Raw genomic sequence first — 20731 nt, 5'->3', positions numbered from 1 at the left:
GCCCGGCCCCGCTGGCGCCCCCAGGGCGGCCGTGGGGCAGGGAGAGCCGCCATTGCCGGAGCGTCTGTGCGGGCGCGGCAGCAGCGGCCGGAGCCCGGTGAGGCGGCGGCGGAGCTCGGAGGCGGCCCCGGCCATCGCAGGTGGGAGCCGCGCTCGGTTCTGCGGGGGTTCGGGGCTCGCTGCGGGCCCGGGAGGGGGCGGCAGGGGGCTGTGGCGGGTGGCTTGTGCCGTGGCCGGCCCGTGTTGGCCCTGGGCTGAGGGCGCTGCGGGAGCGGCTGCCCGCGGTCTCCTTGCCGCTGGGGCCTCGGCAGGAGGCGGTGGCGGAGCAGCGCTGGCTCGTCCCGCTTCGTGTCGGTGGGCCGGAGGTGGCTGCGCTGTGCCCGGGACGCTGCGCTGGGGCCGCCTCCGAGCTCCGCCGCCGCCTCACCGGGCTCCGGCCGCTGCTGCCGCCGCTGCCGGGCCCGCACAGACGGTCCGGCAATGGCGGCTCTCCTGCCCCACGGCCGCCCTGGGGACGCCAGCGGGCCCGGGCTTGTCCCCGCTCTGCCCAATCAGCGCGCGCCAGAGCCACGAGTGACGGCAGCAGCAGCCAATCGCAGCCAGCGGCGGGCTCTGCACACGGCACGGCCTCGCGTGCCTTGGACTGATCTCGGCCATTTCTCGGACCCCTGGGCTGAGGAGCGGCCCCCGCGCTGGGCCCGGCCCGGGCAGGAGGCCAAGGAAGCGCCGCTGCGCTGAAGCGCCGGGAGCTCGGGGTGCCCGGGAGCTGAGGGCGCTGCGAGCTTGGGGTGAGTCCGGGATGGAGCAGGGCATGCCGGAGCGAGGCCAAAACTCTGTGACTCTCCTTCCTGCCCCGGGCGGGGAGCCGAACACACAAGGAAAGGCTCGGGGGTCTGGATGAGGGTGGGGACAGTTCAATCCTTGGTCACGGGCACAGCACACCTGACTTGGGGAATTAATTGAATTTATTATTCAGACGTGTCAGAACAAGAAAACGAGAAGAGAAGTAATTCTTACGGAAATGCATCTTCCCCCCAGCTGTCCCTCCTTCCCGGGCTTAACTTTGTGCCCCTCTCCGCCCCCTCCCCGCCCAGAGGCACAGGGATGGGGGTCACAGTCAGGTCATGTCACTGCCTCCCCCTGAGGGCCAGGAATCCTTGTCCTGCTGCAGCCTGGGGTCCCTCGCAGGGGCCAGAGTCCCTCAGGAGCAGGCTGCTCTAGCGGGGATGGCCAGGGGGATCCCCGAGTGCGGCCAGGAGCCACTTGCATGGCTGTGCAGGGGCTTCTGCCGGGCTCGGGGCCTCTCTCAGGCACCCCCTGCTCCGGCCCGGCCTCATTGCCCCCCTCACCCCCCATGCAGCGAGTGCCGGGGCAGGGAGATGCACGATTTTCACGGGGCTGAATCTTGGTGTTTTCTGAGCTTTATTGGGCTAAATGTTGGAGTTTTGTTTTTTTGTGGGGGCTGCATCTTTCTATTTTGAGGGGATATCAGATTTTTTGTGTTTTGGAAGTTTTTGATCTGTTTTGATGTTTGGAGGATGTTTGTGCTGAATCTTGGTGTCCTGGAGGTTCTTCCAGACACAAGCTGCCCAATGACTTTCTGGGATGAACTTGTGCAAGGAGGAACCCCCTAGCCCAAGGCACTCTCCTCTTGTTTTTTCCCCCAAACCCGGATTTTTCATTCCTAAGCCGTGGCTGGATGGAGGAGAAGGAAAAGCCCCAGAGATCCCACACAAGGAGGGTCTGCAGACCCAGCCCAGGGAGCTGCGGGGAGGAAGGATCCCCCCTATGCCAGGAAGGTGGCTGGGCATCCAGCCTGAGCTCAGAGCTGGGGGAGAAGCCTCATGGTGGGCAGAAGCCCCACAAGTGCTTGGAATGTGGGATGGGATTCAGAAAGAGCTCCTACCTGCGCCGGCACCAGAGCATCCACACTGGGAAAAAGCCCTACGAGTGTGGGGAATGTGGGAAGAGCTTCAGTGACCTCTGCAACCTGATGCATCACCAGAGGAGCCACACAGGGGAACGGCCCTACACCTGCTTGGAATGTGGGAAGAGGTTTGGGTGGAGCTCCAATCTGAGGACACACCAGCTCATCCACACTGGGGAGAGGCCCTACGAGTGTCCCGAGCGTGGGAAGAGGTTTAAGCGCAGCTCCCATGTCCTCCTACATGAGCGGATTCACACAGACGAGAGGCCCTTCCGCTGCCCCGACTGCGGGAAGGGCTTCAACCGCAACACCCACCTCACTCTCCACCGGCGCATCCACAGTGGGGAGAGGCCCTACGAGTGTCCCCAGTGTGGGAAGAGCTTCTCACAGAGATCTAACTTGACCCAACACCAACGGAGGCACCAGTAAGGGAAGCCCTGCGAGTGCCCCGAGTGCGGGAAGAGCTTCGTGCGCTGCTCCAGCTCCATCCCCCATGGGAGGATGGGCGTTGGATGATCCCCAGTGACCCCCGTTGGGCAGAGCCCTGGTGATCCGTGGTCCTGGTGATCCATGTTGGGAAGACACCTGGCTTCCTGGGAGGCTGCACATCTTCCTGGCTCCCTGTGGACACCTGGATGAACACCAGAGCAGGAACATCCATTGGGACACAGACATAGGGAATTCCTTTGGGAGAGCGGATTTGTTGATTTTCAAGGAAAAAATGTATTTTGCTTTCAGTCCAGTCTTCTACTGCCATCAAGGAATACTTGGAGATCTTTTCTTACCTCAGTCAAGGGTGTTTTCCTCAGCCAAATGTTGATGAACTGGGGCAAAGACCAAGATTTTGGAGGTAGTGGTGTGGAAAGCCCTCCAAAAAATGCTCTTCCCTCCCACCCAGGCATGTGGGTCCTCAGCTGGTAGAGACACAAAAATCCTTTCCTTTTGGCTTTGATTTGCTTTTGATTTTTCTTTATCCTTTCAAAATATCTAAGTTCAGATTAAAATAAAGACATTGATGTAAGACACAGGTGGGGACATTGAGGGACATAGACATGGTGGGCCATGGACATCGAGAGTGACATGAGGACACATGGACAGGGATGGGGACATGGCCATTCATGGGGACATGGGGAGACACTGGCACAGATGGAGACGTGGGGGGACAGTGCCAGGATGGAAACATGGTTGGGACACAGCCATGGGTGACGGCATGGTGGGCCATGGCCAGTGATATGTGGGGACATGGCCATGGGCACTGCCATGGGGGGAACTTGCAGGGGCTGTGGGGGATGCTGGGTTTGAGGGAGTTGAGGGTTCCTGGCAGGGACTTGGGGCTTGCTGAGGGCTTTGGGGAGCCCAGGCTGAGCGGCTGCGGCTGCGCTGGGAGCCCCTGGCGGAGGTTCTGGGGCAGCTGCTCAAGGACCCCCTGGCCTGGAGCCCCAGCTGGGCATTGGGCTCCTGGAAGGGAATGAACGTCCTTGTGCCCAGGAGGGAAATCCCAGCACCCCCAGGGTGTGGGGGGCAGCTGAGAGGCCACAGCAGGGAGGGGAAAGCCAGACAGAGCTGTTCCACTGCAGAACTGCACCCCAAAAATCCCCAAACTCAGGAATTGCTCCCAAGAGGAAGCTGCCAGGATCTGCTTGAATTGAGTGAAAGGGGGGAGGGGAGAGGTGGGGTGGTGGATTGGTCGGCAGTGGGGCAGGGGTGGAGGAGCAGGGGAAAAGAGGGGCATGGGAGCCCCATATTGGGTTTGGATGAGTCTTGCTCCTCCTTCATCCCACCTCCTTCTCCTCTCTGGCCCTTTTTCTCTTCCTCCATCTCTTCTTCTGGTCCCCCCGAGCCCAGTGCCCACCCTTGGATCCCCTTTTTTCCAATTCTTTCACATCCCATAGGAGGAGCCAGGATGGAGCCGGGGCAGGCCGGGCTGGGGCAGCACTGGGCTCTTGGCATGGTCCAGGTACCACCCATGCACCCCCTCCCCAAATTTCCCTGGTGGCTTCAGGGGTCCCAGTGCTCTTTAGGGTTTGCTGGGTGGCCATGCTGGAGTTAGGTGTCTCCAAAGGAGTCCCCAGAACAGGGTGACAGATGGAGGAGGACACACGGGGGTCCTGATCCAACCTGGGGCAGCATCTGTCCCTGACAGGGTACCCCCATGGGGTCTCCCCAAGTCCCTCCCCACTGCCCCCCATAAACGGGACAGGGGCGAACTGGGAAGCTTTACTGGGAACACTGGGAGCAGCCGGGCAAGGGCAGAGTCACAGCAGGGCTGGGGACACACACGACCCCTCCAAAATCAGCCCAGGGATGGAGCGGGGGATGCTGGCTGGGCCTGAAGCCATGGGGAGGGGCTGCGGCTGCCAGCGGCTCAGGAGCTCTGTGGGCAGAGAAAAGGGGGTGACACTGGGCTGGGGGCCCTGGGGGAGCACACACGTTCCGGGAGAGGGAGAATATGACCCCCAGGACCCCCCCTCACCTTCTTGTGTAGGCAGAAGCTGAGCCCCAGTGCCAGGAAGACGAAGCCCAACATGGAGCCCTCGATCCATATCAGCATCTTCCTGTGGGCAGCAGCATCTCTGGGAAGTCTGCAGGGGTCGGGATCCCCCCTAAAACCTCTCACAGACACCCCAAGCCCTTCCAAGCACCCTTCCACTCTCACCCACCCCACCCAGGACCTCTGAAACCTCCTCCCAGTCCCTTCCCAGCCTCCCCAGGATCCACCAAAGCCCCTCCTGTCCCTATCAGGATCCCACAGCCCCCTCCCAGATGCCCCCCTGGACAATGCCCTGCCCCTGGACCTCCAAACCCTCTCCCAGTTCTTTCCCAGCCCCACCAGGACTCATCAGGATCCCTCTCAGTCTCTTCCCAGCACAATGAACCTCATCCCAACCCCTGCTTTCCAATCCCCAGTCTCCTTCCAGCCCCTCCAGGCTCACTCAAATCCCTCCCAGTTACACCCAGCACCCCCAAACTCCCTCCCAGTTTCCACCAGGACCCCCAGAACCCCATCCCACCCTCCCCAATAACCTTTGATGCCCTTCTCAGCCATTCTTGGCCCACAAACCCCTCTCCCAGTTTAAATCAGTCTATCTCAAACTCCCTCCCAGTTACTCCCAGTGTCGCTCTATTGGGAACGGTGAGAAGAACAACACAGACTCTCTTGTGAGTTGAACAGGAGAGCTCTTAAGGTTTATTACCTCAGATCTTTTTTATAGACCAATACATGAAAGTATAGAAAGGTAAAACTTATTGGTCAGTGAACTAACACATCACCATCATTGGTCAGTGGGGTACACCACCCCTCGACCTTCTCTTGCAAGCACCTGCAGGGCTGTTCTCTATCTCTGAGGATTGTTTTAATTCCTCCCCATGATTTCCCAGGCCACTTTCTCAGGCGGGACTGAGGAAGTTATGCAGCCTGCTATTCTACAGGCACTGTGCTCCCTACTTTTGCTCATAGTTAACATCCATACTCCCAGCACACCCCAGTCCCCCTCCCAGCCCCTCTACTGCCTCCCCCGCTGCCCCCGGCGCTGTGGGGGCCGGGCCGTGCCCCAGTGCCGGCTCAGGGGGTGCTCCAGGCTGCCGTGCTCCACCTGGCAGCTGGAGCTGAGCCCGCATTGCCGGGGGAGTTTCCAGCAGCACCAGGAGCTGCTGGCTCCAGCTCAAGGCCACCAGCAAGATGGACACGCTGGAGGGCACTGGGAGAGAGTGGGGACACACTGGGATCAGCTGGGTGTGAAATGGTGCCAAGGCCGGTCAGCTCTTCCTCAGCTCCACGCCAGGAGTGGAACACACCTCAGGAGCAGGATGACCCGAGGTGTGGCTTAGAGCAATGCTCTACAGCACTTAACAGCTGTCAGACACAGTGTGGAGGCAAGAATGGGGGGAAGGTCTTTTATATTGGGGTTCAGGGAAAGGTTTAGTCTCCCAAGGGTCCAGGGACAAAAGACACAGAACACAAGTGTACAGCAATTTATATATGGGGAGGGCCCAGGGGTGGATACAAAACTTCAACCAGTGAGGGATATCCTGGGGAGGGGAATAGGACACATGGACCAATGGGGTGCTGTGGATTAGGGGATTTCCAAAGGGGACGTCCAAGCAGGGGGTTGGCATAAGGCAGGATTGACAGGGAACATTTGGGAACAAGGGGCAGGGTGGACAAGATTGATAGGGAAGGTACTGGAAAAAGGGGTTGGGATACAATGATGGGCAGGGGAGGAGATAACTTTGGGTTAAACCAACAAAGCAGGGGGGTAACAGAGTAAACCACTTATAGAAACAACTTTAAATTAAACAAAATCACACCACAACATCTCCCCCTTTTCTGTTTAAAAGGAAGAGCTGTGGTTTTGGGGGATCCATTCTCATTTTGGATACACATCTCCCCAGCAGGGCTGGTCAGTTGGCACTTCTCCCTGATGGACCTCTGCAGTGGGAGAGCCCTGGGAGGGCTCGCTGAGCCTTGTACAGCGGGGCCTGCCGGGCCAGGCCGGTCCCTGGCTCGGCTGCGGGGGGTCCTAGGGTGTGAGGATGGGGGGTTTGGGAGGGTTCCAGTCCTGGATACAGGGGTGCATGGGGGTCCTGCTGCAGCGGAATGGGAGTTCAGGGGGGTCCTTTCCTCTGTTCTGGGGCTCAAGGGGTCCCGGTGCCTGAAAATGGAGGTTCAGGGGGGTCCCAGTGCCCAGAAATGGGGGTTCTGGGAGGTTTCCATTCCCGAGAATGGGGGTTTAAGGGGTTTCCAAGTTCCAGATAAGGGGGTGCAGGGGTTTTTGGGGCTTGGGAAGGGGGTACCAGGGGGTCCCAGTGCTCCAAACTGAATGTTCATGGGGGGTCTCTGTGCCCAGGAAGGGGGGTTTTCCTGGAAATTGAAGTGCAGGGGTTCCCCATTCCCAGTGTAATAAATGGAATTGATTTGTGCTAACTAAATTGTGACTCTTATTGAAGTTATTATTAGAAATGGTCAGGAATCAGTGTTACAAGGCAGATGTACCCCTTTGCAGATGTTACATGTCAAAATTAAGGTACAGGATGTAGTTTAGAAGATAAGTGATGTCTCATGACGAAAATGGCCTTGAGATGGACAAAATTAGGATGAATCTAGCCATTGGGCCTAAAGATTATGAGACTAATTAGTAGACCAACATAACACAACACATAGTACACACGTGCAAACATGTAAGGTTATCCAAAGGACAATGAGGAAGAGGAGAAGCCTTTGCCAAAAGACCCCCAAAAGAATACTGAAGACGCCCTAACAACAAGTGAAGCATGTGCCATTGAAGAAAAGTGACGTAAAGTCAGCAAAATCAGAAATAGGAGGAAACTTACGGGAAACGTGAATGAATATTTATAAGCATACAGTATATAAGGTTAGCTTGAAGTGCTTTGTTTTGTAGGTGAGGTGAGGTGAGAAGCACCCCCTGTACGCCGGTTGGTTTTGCTTATGCCTTAACCATTTGTAACCACTGCCCAATTGTATGCACATTGCAGGAGACAGGTTCGGGAATCAAGAGACGACCCAATGTGAGTTAGTTGCTTGTTCCAAATTTATTACAATCTTAGCTACATTTTATAGTATTTTGAAAAGCTAACATGCGATCTGTATTTTACTATGTTGGATAATTGCTATTTTTCACACATTAATTTCTACATTTCTATTGGACCAGCTCATAACACCCAAGCTCTAGAAGATACTTTTTAGTAAAACTTATTAAGATACATTCAGCAGATTTCTAATCCTAAATTCTTATTCTTCATTGTCTTATTAACACTTAGTCTCCTTAATTTCTTTGATACAGTATTTTGCCAAGGATTTATGCTAGCTCAAAGTCAGGGTTGTGCAGGCCTTCCAAAGAGCTATGGCCTCGAGAAGCGAGCCATTCTTCAACAATTCCCCCGTTTTCTGTCTGCACAACCATGACTTTGGTTACCTTAACAAACAAACACTTGATTTTGTTGGATATTGCAAAGGATATTGCAATATCCAACAAAATTGCAAAGGATATTGCACAACTAACACATAACAATCCAATGATCATAACACAGATAATTAATAATCCTGTTTTACATAAACTCTTAACCCATCCTGTCAGTCCAAGCCAATCAGTCAGTCCATCAATCCCAAAGAATCCCACATCTTCTTTGATCTTCTGTGTATGTTGCATGAGTTCTTGAATTTCCTTGTGGATGGATTCTGAATGATCTTGTAAGTCCATACAAGACATACCATCAAAGTCTTCACATCCATGACCATGTGCTAACAACAAAAAATCAATGCCTGCTCAATTTTGCAGCACTGCATGCTGAACTTGTGACGATATCAATTGCTAATTCAGAAAGTACTCTGCTAGTACCGTTTGCTTGTTTTACAACCCAACAACTAAGTTTCTTTAAATTGCGATGAGCTCTAACAGCAGCAGCACCTGGCAAAATGGTAGAAGCAAAAAACACTTGCCATCTGTTCCATAAATCCAAATTATCATCACAGTCAGAACTCAAAATTTGACTAAGATCTCTATTCCACCTGACACGATGTGTGCTATTAGGATGATGGTGTGGAAGTGCCACGCTGAGTTGTCCAATTGTGCAAAGACCTCCAACAGGTTGTGATGGGATACCTTCCCATGCTCTGTTACCACAAATTAGAAAATAACCTGCTGGTAGTCTACAAGGTGATTGAGTCCCAAATACAGGGTTTGATACATTCCTCACCATTTTAGCACACCACTGCAAAAAATTGCCAGTTGGACTTGTCAATGTGATGATATTGGATTGTTCACATCTTTGATCAGTACCTTTTGCACACAATTTTTTGCTAGCATTTAGATAAATACAATAAGCAGCATCTAATGAATCTGCTAGATCAATTTCTTGTGGCTCAGGGCCTTCTGGAAGATGATCATTCCAAACATCATAATTCTCCGTACATTGTGAAAAATTCTTATATCCATTCCCTAGACACCTTGTCTTAAAAATGTCCTGAGTCTCTTTCATTGCCTTGTCTACCAAAGTCCACCTTGATTCATTGACTGGAACACCAATCAGACAAATAATGAAAGGAGACTGAGGTGTCGACAGACTAGCACAGAAGGTCGTAGTATTTAAACTACGAGCAAATGAAACCCATACATTTTCCCATGGATCTATGGTCTCTCTCTAGTTAACATGGCTGTTATTAAAGGTAAAATTATGAGAATGAAAATGCCAGTTGCCATTTTGAACTCTTTCCCACTGTCTACGTGAAATAGTACATTTTTTGCACTGTGCTGCAATTATATTAGTTTTCTGAGCAAGTTTTGTAAAAGTTGCTATTTTCTGAATTCTAAATACTAGATTGGCTCTTTCTAATGCACTCCCATTTTCCCATAATGCTAAGGCTTCTGCCTGTGTTAAAGAACAATTTAAGTATTTTGTCAGTGCAGCAAGTGGAGTTAAATGGTAAATTTTTCTATAACACCTAAGACAACCTCTATGAGGTTCTGATCTCTGATATCCCCACAAATCTCTTTTACAACCTTCACACACAATTCTTATTCACAATTTTTCTGTGGTTTTACAATACCAACACTTTATACCTTCTAATTTTTCTTTAACCCATTGTAGATAAACAGAAAAATAAACACTTCCAATATACGTACTTCTATAATCAACTTGTACACCCAATAGATAATTGACTTCTCTCACTAATGGTTGAAGGGCAAGTTGCCACCGTTTACTTTCTTGCCACCATCTACTTTCTCTAGTCTGACTGTGATATCCCACTGTTGATGTGGTTGATCGTGGCTCATGTCCATTTACTCGGCACCCATAACGGTCCTGTAAGGGGTATCAACACACACGTAGCCTCGGCCATTAAATAGGACTTTGGCTGGTCCTATCCAATGTCCTGTTTTAGGCTCTCTGTAATGAACAAATACTTCATTAGTTACAACACTTGATTTTACACATCCATTATGTATGACAGCTGGAGGATCTTGACAATCTGCAAAAACACACAAATGGTTAATTACAAAAAGAACTTCATCTAATTTTTCTTTTGGGTCAGAGATATCTTTGAATTTGTTAAGATATTCCTTTAAGGTTCTATTAGTTTGTTCCACTATTGCTTGTCCTGTAGGAGAGTTTGGAATCCCTTCAATATGCTCAACTCCCCATTGCTGCATGAATTTTCTAATATTGTCACTGGCATATACAGGGCCATTATCAGTTTTAATTTGTTCTGGGACCCCCATAATAGCAAAACATTGGGTTAAATGTTTCTTTACGTGCAAACTCTTTTCTCCTGTCTGGGCTGCAGCCCATACAAATTTTGAATAGGTATCTACAGTAACATGTACATATTTTAATCTGCCAAATTCAGAAACATGGGTAACATCCATCTGCCATATCTCTAGGGCTTTTAACCCTCTACGGTTAAAAAGCCTATCCCTAACCCAGGACCATGATGACTGCATTGTGGACATGCTTGCACAATTCCTTGTGCTTCTGAAATTGATAATGAGAACTGTCTTCGTAGGCCCTCTGCATTTTGATGAAACTGTTTGTGAGCCATACAAGCAGCCTCAAACTGATTGAGAGGAACTCTCTGCACCCAACTAATTGATCTGCAATATGACTGCCAAGACCAAGGCCTTCTTGAAATTTATGACTTCTAATAAGTATTACACAATATGGTGCTGATCTTAATCGTGTAGCTTGTTGTATTTGTTGAAACAACTGCATTAACCGTTTATTTTGTGTTTCCTTAATAAAAGCATCCTCAATCCTTTTCAAAATACCTGCAGCATAAAATGAATCTGTAACCACATGAAGGGGACAATTTATCCACCGACACATAGCCCAGCACACAGCTGCTAGTTCAAGAGTCTGTAATGAGTCTCCCTGCTCAGCGTGCAAAATATGGTAAGTCCAAGATCCCTGTTGCTGCCAGACAATAGCTGCTCGTCTGGTTGTTTTACCAGCATCTGTAAAAACTGTATGTCCCTCTTTAAATGAATGTTTAGGCAATTGAATCCAATTATGATCTTTCAATATTTGAATAATTTTACTTTTTGGAATTTCATTAGTTACTTGCCCATTGTATGCCAATAATGCAAGCTGAAGAGGATAAGAGTGACGCATTGTCCATTCAAGATCAGCAGCAGTCATTGGGATATGAATACTCACTGGTTCATTCCCTGAAACAGCAATTGTACGATCACAACCTTTTTTAATTGTCTCTCCCACTTGTTCCCTCCGGGTCTGTAAGCTACGCTTAGGTTGCATTGATACAAAGACCCACTCAATTATGTAAACCAGATAGTCTCCCCTGTTTTTCTTCTGCCATTGAGCAATGATGGCACACACTGAAGAAGGCTGTGAAATAACGAGCAACCAAAGAGGTAAATTTATTACACACGGCCATCTGGTAACAAGTAAAGAAGCAAGATATTAAATACATTGTTGCTGTTTTTCTGTGAGAACCATTGGAGCAGCAGGGTTAGTTCCTTTTAATAAAGGTCACAAGGGGGCAAGATCTTCATTAGTAATTCCAACAACAGTGCGGACCCATTGTAAATCACCTATTAAAGTTTGCACATCTGTAAGATTTTGTATTTTGTAATTCAGTGTTACTTTCAGTAGACGTATTATGCTGTCACTAATTTGCCACCCTAAGTATTTCCATGGGGCAGTTTTTTAGGTTTTCTCAGGAGCAATTTGTAATCCAGCATTAGACAATACTTATGTGAGTACCTTTAATTGTTCATCTGTAAAAGGGTGTTCCTGTGCAATGAAAATATCATCCATATCATGACAGATGATAGCTTGTGGCCATTGTTCATGTATTGGCTGCAAAGTTGTGGACACAAACAACTGACACATGGTGGGACTACTGTGCATTCCTTGAGGCAGTACAATCCATTCATATCTCTCACTAGGTTTCTCTTTATTAATTGCAGGTAATGTGAATGCAAACCATTTTGTATCATCAGGATGTAGTGGAATAGTGAAAAAACAGTCTTTTAAATCAACAATTAACAGTGGCCACTTTTGTGGTAACATTGCAGGTGAAGGTAATCCTGGTTGTAAAGCTCCCATGGGCTGCATTTGTTCATTAACTTTTCGTAAGTCATGCAAAAGTCTCCATTTTCCTGATTTCTTGGGTATAACAAAAATAGGTGTACTCCGTGGACTTACTGATGGTTTAATATGTTTTGCATTAAGCTGTTCTTTAACCAATTCATGTGATTTTTGCAGCCGTTCCTCACTTAGCGGCCCCTGCTCCACCCACACAGGATCATTACTTTTCCAGGTCAGTTGTCATGGGGCTGGCTGCACTGCAGGGACCGCTGTGAGAAAACCCCATCTGGGGTAGTTAGTACCACTCCCCATTGAGTTAAACATTCTCGACCAATGAGGGCAAATGTTCCTTCTGGCAAAGGTATTACTGTTGCAACTGCAGGGGCCTTTTTCCCTTCAAGCACAAATGTTAGAGGATTAGGTGTGACTGAAGCAGCTGCAGACACTCCTCCAACTCCATCCACAGCAGTTGTGGTTGTTTGCAATGGCCAACAGCGTGGCCAAATTTTACTAGAAATGATGGTAATATCTGCACCTGTATCTAACAGTGCTTGTATATTTATCTGTTCTTTTCCATTTATGATGGTTGGTTTTTGAACAGGACGATCATGCATTCATAGTGTTAGTTCTGTAACTGGTCCTGTTGAACCAAAGCTAGCATCTCCTCTCATGGGTCACATAGGTTTGGATCCTTTCATCATTGCAGATACAAGATTTTGAAAGGGAATTATTTGTGCAATTTTACTGCCTTGAGGTATAAACAAAGGCGGATGCAGTGTATATGCAACAATTTGAATAACTCCCGTGTAGTCTGCATCAATGAGTCCTGGTATCACTAAGATACCTTTTAAGCCTGCCGATGAACGTCCTAGCAATAATGCTCCTACATTGTGTTTAGAGGAATGAATTGGACCTTTGAAAGTTGTAGGTATCTTTTGTGGCTGATTGTCTGCAAGGGTAACTCCTACTGCTGTTTCCAAGTCGATTCCCAGGCTTCCTGCGGTTGCAGGGCATAACTCCGGGTCTCGGGGGCAGTTACTGTTATCCGTGTGCGACTGCCTTTCGCGCTCTTTCGCCCGTTTCCCGAACACCGACATGCCATGGTAGCATGAGTATTAGATTGGCAATAATTACACCATACATTGCCTACGCTACATTGCTTTCCTAAATGCCCAGTTTTTCCACACCGAAAGCAAACATTTGTCAGTCAGGAGCATCCTCCTTTTACAAGAGGTTTTAAAGCCGCAGCAAAAGCTTGGTTTTGGGTGGTTATTACATTTAACATTGTTTCATTTTGTTTTTTCACAGCACTAGTGTTGAAAGACCCCCGAGCTGTTCACCAGTCTTCACAGAAGTAATTGTGAATGCCGTTTATTTCTATTATTAACACACCTTTTATAGGGTTCTACAGGGTCTGCGGGCAGAGCAAGCTACTATTGGCTAACACACACAGGTTTACATTCTTATCCTTGTACACAAGGATATTGTTTTGCTTTACTCTCTCTTCTGCAGGCAAGTTTCAAGGATTTCAGCCCTTAATATCACGACTTATTTCAAAGGCTGGTTTGTGCATACAGGCCTTTACTAATATATAAAATATAGCAACAATTCCCCCTTTCTCTTTTTGCACAAACCAGGCTTTGGATAAGATATCATACCACTTAGACTGTCACCCAAATTAACATTATAAGTAAAGTCCGTCCCCCTTCTAGCACAAGAGACCTCAACCATCCGGTGATGCCCCAGCTGGCGAACCAGCTTCCAGTGGGGTCACTATCTTCTTTCAGGGCATGTAACCCATCCTGTAGCTGCTGCAGTTGCCCATGGATGGAAGCTGAATGATCAGTAAGAGCCAAGCAGCACATGCCTTCAAACTCCCCACAACTACGTCCCTGTGCCAAGAGCAAAAGGTCCATTGCAGCTCGATTTCATAATACTGCATGACATACACTACTCACATCAGCTGAAAGCTCACTTAACATTGTGGATGTTAAGTTCAATCCTTCCTTAGTCCAACACGCGAGCCTTTTTAGGGTGGCTAAACTTTAATTCATTCAGGCTTCGCTTTGACTGTTCGATGTTCTTCATTTTGCTAGCTATATTCAACAATTGATGTAAGCTTGGGTGGAACAAAGTTAAGTTTCCCAAGATAACAGGGTCTTCTATGTGGACTAGCAGGAATCCCATTCCATGCCCTATCCCCACAGATTAGGAACATGGAACTAGGTGATCGCTTTGGTAACTGTCCTGTGAGATTGCACCACGAACAAAGGCTTTACTTTCAATGGTAGTAACGACATCAGCTATAGGGTTGACTGCAGCTCAGAGCTACGTTACTTTGTTAGAATGACTTTTTGTCGGGGTTCAAACATTATCTGTCCACCTGAGGTATTGGTGGAACTTAACAAATCTAATTCTTCTGAAGGTTGTAACGTTGAGAACTTTGGTAATTTTTTGCTTGCCAACAGGCTTCAGGTTGTCTTAATGTGAAGCCAACAGTGCAATTGCACTCTTGCAACATTGCCAATCGATTCAGTTGAGTCTCATTACTAATTAAATCTTTAAATGCTGGAGGATCCCATTCAGGGACTCCTACGAGACAGGTGCGAAAGGATCTCCAGGTGTGGCTAGGCTCAAACACATTGACCTTTGGCCAGTTCAGTGTGCCAGAGTGACCCATATGTTCTGTCACTTTTGGATGTTAGTTAGCAGACAGTTGGTCAGGACTATACACAACACAATTACCATAAGCAGTTTGTTCCATGCAAATGACACCATATTTGCAAACTCACAGCTAAAACTCCAATCGTTAAATGAACTTTTAAAGATGCTTACACTAGCTCTTGAAGGGGGAATACTTATACTTTATACTAACATAACAATTACTACACAGGCTAAACTATCTTAACCTATTATATAACTACTTTTAACACACGTGCTTTGGTATATATGTAGTCTAAGCGTGAAAGCAATTTGCTGAAAAGGTAAACACACAACTACAATTTGCTTTATATACAGTTAGATGGAGTCTCTACACTTCTTAGATCTTCTACAGAATTTCTCTTACACGATTCAGTCCTGGAACGTTCACTGCTCCTGTGATGTCAGCTGGCAGCTGATGGGTGACTGAGGGTTTTGATGTTCAAGTTGTTCTTCAGATCCTTCTAAATCTTGAAACAAAGGATACCTGAAAAATTGGTAGAGATATAACATCATAGTAACGACATAAAAGTTCTGTTGGCAACTGTCTGTGTAGTGTTCAGACACAACTGTGTCCTGACAGCTCCACTTCTGATCCATGTCTGGAGTACCAAGGCTGTGTGGTGACATCTCTGTTCACTGGATCTCGTGTGTTCAGAGGCACAGTCTGGTCAGATGGACAGGTGACCTTTTTGAACCTGCCAACAAAACACAGGCACTTCTCTCCTTGAAGTTAATGAATTACACTAATCAAATGTTTTTAGGGCATCCATTTCCCCCGTTTTCTTAAAAAAAAATAAAATGAGATGTACTTCTGTTATAAACATCAACAGCAACACAAAACCATATACACAATTAATAAGAACTTATACCGGTTAAAAATCAGTTAAATCATGAACATTATTAATAAAATATGTAATATAAAACTACTATTAATTACTAAAACACTGCACCAGCATCCCATAGTTAGCAAGCAAACAGAAACAAAACAATCAGTGAAGGATTGGGTAATCACCTCCGGAAATGATTCTCCAAGCTCACTTCAAAACTGATCCAGCTGTCATATCAACAGGGTCAAATTGCTGAGTCAAAAAGTGACTCAAATAATGATTTGGTACAGAAAACATCTGGATCTGATGGCAAACGTTCCCTCCAGGTAAAGTCAAGGCTTGGCCAGGGCCTGGCTTTAAACTGGAAAGATGCCTCATAACATATTTCTAGAACAAGGTTCTCAATAGTAGCAGCTAGGAGATGCTTACAGCACAGCAAACTGTTAAAATACATTTATACAAATCAAATGATCAGAAGCCTTAGGTACCAGACCAATTAAACCATTCAGCAGTTGGTTTAATCTGAAGCCTCTCCTATGGCAGCTGATCCTCAGCAATGATACATCTTAAAATTCTGGAAACACTGAAAAATATGAAAGCTATAACAAACATAACTGCAGAGATTGCAACAACCAATAGAACTCCCGATGAAGTCAAGGGTGTCACAGACTGCATTCCCTTCTATCCACAAGCAGGTGTTCACCAGTGTTCCATCACTGCTGTTTCAGTTGTGGCTGTCTTCATATCTCTAGGAAAATAACTATACTTTGCAGTTTAAACAAGTGTCTCCAATAAAACATAAAACAATTTAAATTAAACAATATTTAAACCTAACAATAATTATATATGATAAAAGGAAATAACAAACTTAACCTTAAAAGAATATCTAAGTTAGAAAACTTAACTTAAAAACATTCAAGCCTAAACATTATAAAACTTAACTATCCTTAATTCTATTAACACTTAATCTATATTAAATAAAATCATAACTTAATATTATTCTGTTAGTACAAAAAACAACTAAAAGTTTGATATATACTTTTTAAACACAATATAACAGTAACATGAATTCACTATAAAGATTATAAGAATGTAACAAATCCATCACAATACTATGTCATCTAACTTTGAGAATAACCCACAATAACTGCAAATGTTACTAAAAGTACTTATTCATAACAGGAATTTGCCTAGTATATGCTTAAATTGGTTAGGATTTGAAAGTGCAGCTTTTCTAGAGAAAAACCACAACAACACAGGATTTGGTGAGTTGCCATCCAGCTTTGTAGCACTTTTCAAAAGTACTACATTTACATTTTTTCAAAAACATCAAGTCCAATTCTTAAACTAAAACCCAAAATCCAAATTGGTGTATATGCAGTTATATGTGCTTTATATAACAAAAGGACTCACATTAAAATTACCTTATTAAAATTGTGGAAAAAACAAGCAAATAGATAATATATACTTTAACTTAACTTTGTCTTGTACAGTAAAGTTCTCTTAACTAATTATTTTTTAAACCATAAATCTCTTCTGTAGATATCATTAATTGGAAGGTTTTCCTAGAAGCTGTAAATCACACCATGTTTAAACACTTTCTCTCTCTCTTTTTTTTTTTTTTTTTTTTTTTTTAAACGTTCAAAGAATCACAATAACTGCTCTAGTGAAATCCTAAAAACTGCAATTGCATAAACTCATAATTACTTAAAACACAAAATTAACTCTACAATGGCATATAAAAACATTTTGAAAACCCAATAAATTATGACTTTTTAACAAACTGGGTATTATCTGGGTGCTTCTTCTTAGAGAAGGGAGCAGGGGGGTGAGCTGCCCACCCTGCTGCTGCTGCAGCTCTGCTCTTATCTTCCTTCACATTCTCTACATACTCTTGCAGCGAGGAAAACGGAGAGAAAGGAAAAGAAAAACCTCACAAAGTTAACTTTAACAAATGCAGTTTTTTCTCTCAATCTCTCGTGTTGTTTGCCGATAGAGGAAAAAAGGGCACGATTTTACAAAAGCAGGCGATGTTACACGAAAAGTCTCTCAGGCCAGGTGCTAACAATGGTGATCATTGCAGCTTATCAGTGTGGCCTTGGAACTTTTCTTGCTGCTGCTTCTACCCCCAGGGTGCCTTTGTTCTCACAGAGCCCACCTCTGTGCTCCCCCTTGTCCCCCTGGTTCAGGTGGAAACCAATCTAAATTTGGCTTCTTTTCTTCCAGGGTGGTAAAGATGGAACTTTAATAAGATTGTAATGCTAAAAGTGACTCCAAAAATGAAGCAAATATTTCTGGATGTATCACATCCTGCCATAACTGAACAGATTCTGTTCGTTGTTTCAGCGTTCGCTGTGGAACTTTTTTTTTTTTTTCTTTTTTTTTTTTTTCTTTTCTTCTCTTTGACTCTCCCTCCCTCTCTCCATGGGCAGCATAGATAGGAGTGCTTGTCCAGCAGTGGGAGGTAAAGGCATCTGCCGCTGTGACGCAGGTAGAATTACGGGGCTCACAGCCTCAGCATATCTCGCTTTTCTGTCTTTTAAGGTATTAATTGCAATCTGCCAAGTTCAACCGAGAGACGGAGTGTCCTTGCTCTTTTCTGTAATTGCCATTTCCCATATCAGAGCCGACATATCAGTCCGTTCTTGCACCGCAAAAAGCGGTGTGAGCACTGCAAATGCCCATGACAATTAGCCCATATAATGAGCATATCCAGGTCCTTTTCCTGGGCTGCTTCGCCTCGTTTAACGAGGATGCAGAGAAGCAGTTTATCTGCCGCCGCAAACTCTGCCTCCATGCTGATGGCCACCCGCAAGGGGGAAGGTTGCGACCCTTCTACCACGCCCTTGCCTGCCTGGGCCCCCCCCAGCAGCCTGACTTTCCACGTCCTACCGCTCAGCGTTTCACCGCGCTCAGGCTGCCTATCCGGTGCCGATCCAAGCCCGCGACGTATAATGCCCAGATCCACTCCGCTGACTCCAAAGCCCCTCTGCCTGCAGGGGTGTCCTTGGTCGGAGCGCCAGATGTTGAAAGACCCCCGAGCTGTTCACCAGTCTTCACAGAAGTAATTGTGAATGCCGTTTATTTCTATTATTAACACACCTTTTACAGGGTTCTACAGGGTCTGCGGGCAGAGCAAGCTACTATTGGCTAACACACACAGGTTTACATTCTTATCCTTGTACACAAGGATATTGTTTTGCTTTACTCTCTCTTCTGCAGGCAAGTTTCAAGGATTTCAGCCCTTAATATCACGACTTATTTCAAAGGCTGGTTTGTGCATACAGGCCTTTACTAATATATAAAATATAGCAACACACTAGCTACAGCCTCTGACATAAAAGCAGCTTGCTGTTGATACACTGCATTGGACATGCATTCTAACATTGTTCCCCAGTCAGCTGTGCGTGGGAGAGTAGCTAGTATCATTTTAGCTTTTGGATTTGCATTCTCAAATGCAAAAGTCCTTGTTAATTGTTCTCGTACTTCAGCAGTTAGGTCTGTTGCCTGATCAAGTGAAACAACAAGTCTGTTAATAAAAGAGTCAAAAGACTCATTCATTCCCTGTTTGACAGTGGTGTAGCTTGGTGCTCTTTTATCAGCTGGAATCCTCCACAGGGCTTGCTTTGCTTCCTCAGCAGATGCATTATGCAAATCTGCTGGAAATTGTAATTGCTGTGCCGCTGAGGCATAGATACCTTTGCCCATTAACATATCGATAGTGGCACCATGAAGAGGATCAATTGGCTGTCATGGTGTATTTATAATTCTCTTACAGCCAGATTCCCATTCTCGCTCCCACAATACATACTGTGAGGGAGTGAGTAATAGTTTTGCTATGGCCATACAATCGTCAGGTGACAAAACATTAGACGCAAAGATATAATTAATCGTTTGCTTAGAGGGCTCTGAATGTAGTCCATATTGAGTAACTGTATTTCATAATTGCTGCATTAATTTCCATTCAAAAAGTGTATATTGTGCTCCAGGCTGGCCATTAGCAAGAGTTCCTTGCTGTACTGGATAGGCATGTGGAGAACAGGCAGCTGCAGCTTCCCATTGTCCTTCTAAAATAGCATCCCTGATTACTGCAGACCAGCGACTGTGAGATTCGACTGGTCGTATTTCCATTCCCCCTGAGGTGGTGATTATCATGTCACCTACTGGCTGCCTTCCATGAGTATTTAGATTGCTTGTTTTCTTAATTACTTTTTCTAAAAGTTTATCTGATGGCCTCTCATGTTTTGGAACTGTAATATCAGAGGGTGTTCCATCAGCTTCGTCAGCTGAGCTTTCATCCTCAGAGTTTTTAGCACTAGTTGTACGGTACTGGGAAATTGTACAGTCTTTGCCTCCTGTTTCTGTGTTGCGTTGTTTGTTCACAGGAGATAAGGGGGGTGCATTTGGAGTTACTGAGGTCAGTCCTGTCTCTTGATTGGCAATTTCTTTTGCACTTGTTATGACAGGCACTTTAATACCTTTTGCAGGGCTAGGGTCAGTGAATAAATGAGAACTTGATTTTGCTGACACTTCTATATCTTCCCCTCCTAACATTTTTTGTGCAGCTAGTGCCATACGTTTTTCAGCTTGGTATTGATTTAGGGCATGAATAATTTCTCTCCAAGTGGTAGCAAGGTCTCTAGCAGATTTACTGCCATCAATAGTGGCATCCCATAAGGCATCTCCAATTTTTTGCCACTCTGTTCGGTTAAAGATTTCTGTGGGATCTTGCATAAATCCCTTCTCTTGTGCCCATTTACACAGCTCTTGGAGCTTTTTTGTGCTCACACTGGCCTCTCGCTTAGTGAGAAATTCTGCCAGCAGTGATAATGCCGCCTCTCTATTCATTTCCCGAGGCAGCGGTCTTACCGGCACTTTGGAGGATGGCCCTCAGATCCTCTTAACCTCTCCAGGCTCTTTGTGCCGAATCGCCTTCTCTCCTTAATCCAGAATACACTGGATTCTTTTACTGCATTTCTGCAATACTGAGCCTCTTGACAAGGTCCTCAGGCAACGTGCAGGCTTTATTTGTAATCCCTGGGTCCCTGTTTTGGGCGACAAAATGTAGGAGACAGGTTCAGGAATCAAGAGACGACCCAATGTGAGTTAGCAGCTTGTTCCAAATTTATTACAATCTTAGCTACATTTTTATAGTATTTTGAAAAGCTAACATGCCATCTGTATTCTACTATGATTGAATAATTGCTGGTTT

The 20731-nt window shown here is 46.4% G+C and overlaps 2 protein-coding genes and 1 long non-coding RNA gene across 3 annotated transcripts in view; 2 read left to right on the top strand and 1 right to left on the bottom strand.

Annotated features, from left to right (window-relative positions):
- LOC147645999 (serine/threonine-protein kinase PAK 3-like) overlaps nucleotides 1-20731 on the top strand; it is a 134568-nt gene that overhangs the window by 25678 nt on the left and 88159 nt on the right. The gene's annotated exons all lie outside the window — the stretch shown is intronic.
- Nucleotides 86-2952, top strand: LOC147646003 (uncharacterized). Its single transcript, XM_086874031.1, has 2 exons — nucleotides 86-140; nucleotides 1690-2952. Exon 2 carries the CDS (start codon nucleotides 1700-1702, stop codon nucleotides 2354-2356), a length of 657 nt encoding a protein of 218 aa, XP_086730157.1. The 5' UTR covers nucleotides 86-140; nucleotides 1690-1699; the 3' UTR covers nucleotides 2357-2952.
- On the bottom strand, nucleotides 7459-20707 carry LOC147646002 (uncharacterized). Its single transcript, XR_015282027.1, has 2 exons — nucleotides 20389-20707; nucleotides 7459-9911 (listed from the first exon to the last, which is right to left on the bottom strand). It is a non-coding gene; the product is annotated as an uncharacterized LOC147646002 (long non-coding RNA).

This window comes from Cyanistes caeruleus, unplaced genomic scaffold, assembly GCF_971803275.1.
Source record: "Cyanistes caeruleus unplaced genomic scaffold, bCyaCae1.hap1.1 HAP1_SCAFFOLD_135, whole genome shotgun sequence".
NCBI classification, from domain to species: Eukaryota; Metazoa; Chordata; class Aves; order Passeriformes; family Paridae; genus Cyanistes; species Cyanistes caeruleus.
The sequence above is the reverse complement of the archived record's forward strand: the minus strand, read 5'-3'. Positions and strand labels throughout refer to the sequence as shown.